At 42.2% G+C, this 3,702-nt stretch overlaps 1 protein-coding gene across 1 annotated transcript; it reads left to right on the forward strand.

Annotated features, from left to right (window-relative positions):
• Positions 1 to 765: 765 nt before the first annotated feature.
• Positions 766 to 3,301, forward strand: LOC116364208 (zinc finger protein 354C-like). The gene is made up of 4 exons (XM_031817451.1): positions 766 to 1,342; positions 2,143 to 2,335; positions 2,420 to 2,473; positions 3,298 to 3,301. Exons 1-4 carry the CDS (start codon positions 1,075 to 1,077, stop codon positions 3,299 to 3,301), a joined length of 519 nt encoding a protein of 172 aa, XP_031673311.1. The 5' UTR covers positions 766 to 1,074.
• The last annotated feature ends 401 nt before the right edge of the window (positions 3,302 to 3,702 follow it).

The following is a 3,702-nucleotide window of genomic DNA, read 5'->3' on the forward strand; positions in this document are numbered from 1 at the left end:
CTTACTGATAGATCAATGAGGTCAGATCCCAATACCCATGTAAACATAGCTAAACATAGCTTACTGACAGATCAATGAGGTCAGATCCCAATACCCATGTAAACATAGCTTACTGACAGATCAATGAGGTTAGATCCAATACTCATGTATTGCGAACAGGTCGATTGTAGCAGTAGTTGTTTCGATGGCGACTTACTTGAGTTATTTTGACCGCGGTGGTTATTGAAGTCGTGGTTTCGTGGAAGAAACCGTTGTTGTGCATCATCTTTCAACGCTCCAATACCTGATAATGACCAAACCTGTTTAGTTTTAACTTCAATTAACCTGAAAGTGTTCATAGTATAAACATCTGTTGTGTTGGTAGAATGTGGAAAGACCCACCTCATTGGTTAATATTCCCTGAAGGAGAAACATCTGTTGGGTTGGTAGAATGTGTAAAGACCCCACTCATTGGTTAATATTCCCTGAAGGAAAAACATCTGTTGGGTTGGTAGAATGTGTAAAGACCCCCCTCATTGGTTAATATTCACTGTAGGAGAAACATCTGTTAGGTTGGTGGAATGTGTAAAGACCCACCACATTAGTTAATATTCCTTGTAGTAGAAACATCTGTTGGGTTGGTAGAATGTAGAAGTAGGTTTTAAATTCATACTTATTACAAATCTGCAGTTGTCTGACTATTATATTATTATTTAATGAAAGAAATTTAAAAATGCACTTTTTGTCTGGAAATAAAATAAACATTTATCTGCGTTAACCACTCCAGTCAACAGATGGCGATATGCGTTTTTCAGGCGATGCTATCAGAGTGACGTATAATGTAGTGGACGGGACGCTTCTTCAACAACATCTCGTCAGCCACCTCGGTAGCTTCCTAGCGGAAACGTTCAAGCTGTTCAGACTGCTTCGGTCTATATTTACTTCTGTATTTGGAACATAATTCTGTCTTTTAACTAGTTTCCCCATTTCATGTCATATTTCCGTTTAGTCAGGTAACGGTAGCTGGCTTGATAAATGAGCCTATCACTAGGCTAGTCGCTAACTAGCTAGGTTAGCTGACTAACATCCCCGACCATGAGCTCAGCAAGCTGCTGCCCTCCTGCTAAAAAAGAGGTCTGCTGGAAGGAGAAAGAAGGTATTTGGCTGAACGTTGTCGTGAAAGAGGAGAATGAAGAGGATGATGTCACAGTAAACGAAGAAGTAGAGGGTGAGGCTGTTACACAGAAAGAAGAGGAAGAAAACGATTATACTTTTTTTGGAGTGAATGAAGGAGAGATAACTGTCATATTGAAGGAGGAGGAGAGGGAAGAAGAGGAGGAGACAGAAGATCTGAGTAACACCAGTAAGTCCTGTCTTGAAAATAGTTGAACTGATACGTGGTTTTAAAACGGCATTCTACTCTAGTTCTGAGCTTAAATGCCGTTTTTTAATGTAGGAATTGATAAAGCTACACTGTAAGATGTGAATAGCATCAAGAAGCTGCCCAACAACAAAACTTTAACAATGGATTTGCACCCAAAATCACAACTTAAATGTCTCACGGAATGGACTTGCCTTCATTCAATACGGCAATTCCACTGTACTAAACTGGAGGCGATTTCCAGCCCACCGTTGTCTGCGGTCAAGTGAGCCGACAGTCGCAAAACGCGGTCAGGCCATCTGCTCTTCGGTTTCTTCCTGAATTTGCGTGCGCGAATACACTTTACGGAATGGCGTTTTTTCAGGTAGGGAAACTGAGTTGAATGGACTCTCATGCACAGGTAGTCGAGACGATGGCTACTAATCATTACAAGCAAACCGTTTGAAGCACACTTATTCAATCTTCCATCATAAAAATGATACCAAATAGTTTATTTAATTTCCGCGTTATCATAAAGTACTTAATCATTGCTAGAGTGTCAAGCGTAGGCTGGACTGGTGTAAACGCTACAACATACAATGACATTCTAGACCATTCTATAGGCCTCTCTGACTAAGAACCACACAGAGACCTGCATTTTGTAGTGGCTTTAATAACACTTGTGAAAAGTGACTTCAGGTGATTGAGGGATCTAGTCTAGATTAAACGTCGTAGGAAGTTTTATCATGTGGAGGTTTCATTCAGGTCTCTGTTTAATTAAATCATCTGTTTGTCTTTGACAGGAGAGAGACCAGACTCTCCTTCTGACAGCAGGAAGAGTCCTTCAGGGAAACCAGACCCCGAGACGTCCAAACCAGCAGGACGACATCACTGCTCCCAGTGTGGAAAGAGTTTTACTCAGTTAGGGAGCCTGAGAACACATAAGAGAATTCACACTGGGGAGAAGCCTTACCACTGTTCCCAATGTGGAATGACATTTACCCAGTTAGGGAGCCTGCAAACGCACGAGAGAATACACACTGGAGAGAAGCCTTACCACTGTTCCCAATGTGGAATGACGTTTACCCAGTTAGGGAGCCTGAGAACACATAAGACAATACACACTGGAGAGAAGCCTTACCACTGTTCCCAATGTGGAATGAAGTTTACCCAGTTAGGGAGCCTGAAAACACATAAGAGAATACACACTGGAGAGAAGCCTTACCACTGTTCCCAATGTGGAATGACGTTTACCCAGTTAGGGAGCCTGCAAACGCATGAGAGGGGACACACAGGGGAAAAGCTTTTCCAATGTTCCCATTGTGGAAAGAGTTTTGGCCAGGTAGGAAACCTGAACAAGCATGAGAGGACACACACAGGTAAGAAGATGTACCGCTGCTCCCAGTGTGGAGAGAGATTTACCCGGTTAAGGTACCTGAAAGAGCATGAAGGAATACATACAAATACACAGGAGGAGAAGACATACCACTGCTCTCATTGTGGAAAGACATTTTCCCAGTCAGAGAACCTGAAAACACATGAGAGAATCGAGAGGCTGTGTTCTGACTTGTGTTTTTAACTGAGAATGTGTGTATTTGTTTGGGCTGTCAGACTTGAGTTCACTTTGTGTGATGTTAGTGCACTATTTTTAATTGTGATTAATCCATTGTCTGAAAGGGTTAAAAACACACTGAAAACATCCAGAATACATCCTATATACAGCTACAATCTACAATGCCATGTAAACACAAGATGACATTGAGGTTAAATAAAGTGTGATTTATCAATGGAACATATTTTGACACGTCCACTGTGTGTCTCTGTAGAGTCATAATATCCATAACAACTAGAGGTCAAACAGGGAGATGGTTCCATTCATTTTCCCCACAGGGCTGTGTTTTGTTTAGACTCACCCTGGTGTGATGTTTTGATAACCATGTAAACCTCTCTGGGACAAGGTGACTGAGGACACAGTGTGTTGTCAATTTATTGTCATGTTTTTAAAATGGTATAACTGCCTTTATTTTAGCTGGACCCCAGGAAGAGTAGCTGCTGCCTTGGCAGGAACTAATGGGGATCCATAATAAACCCCAGGAAGAGTAGCTGCTACCTTGGTAGGAACTAATGGGGATCCATATTAAACCCCAGGAAGAGTAGCTGCTGCCTTGGCAGGAACTAATGGGGATCCATAATAAACCCCAGGAAGAGTAGCTGCTGCCTTGGCAGGAACTAATGGGGATCCATAATAAACCCCAGGAAGAGTAGCTGCTGCCTTGGCAGGAACTAATGGGGATCCATAATAAACCCCAGGAAGAGTAGATGCTGCCTCGGCAGGAACTAATGGGGATCCATAATAAACCCCA

Source organism: Oncorhynchus kisutch, unplaced genomic scaffold (assembly GCF_002021735.2).
Source record: "Oncorhynchus kisutch isolate 150728-3 unplaced genomic scaffold, Okis_V2 scaffold1030, whole genome shotgun sequence".
Taxonomy (NCBI): Eukaryota; Metazoa; Chordata; class Actinopteri; order Salmoniformes; family Salmonidae; genus Oncorhynchus; species Oncorhynchus kisutch.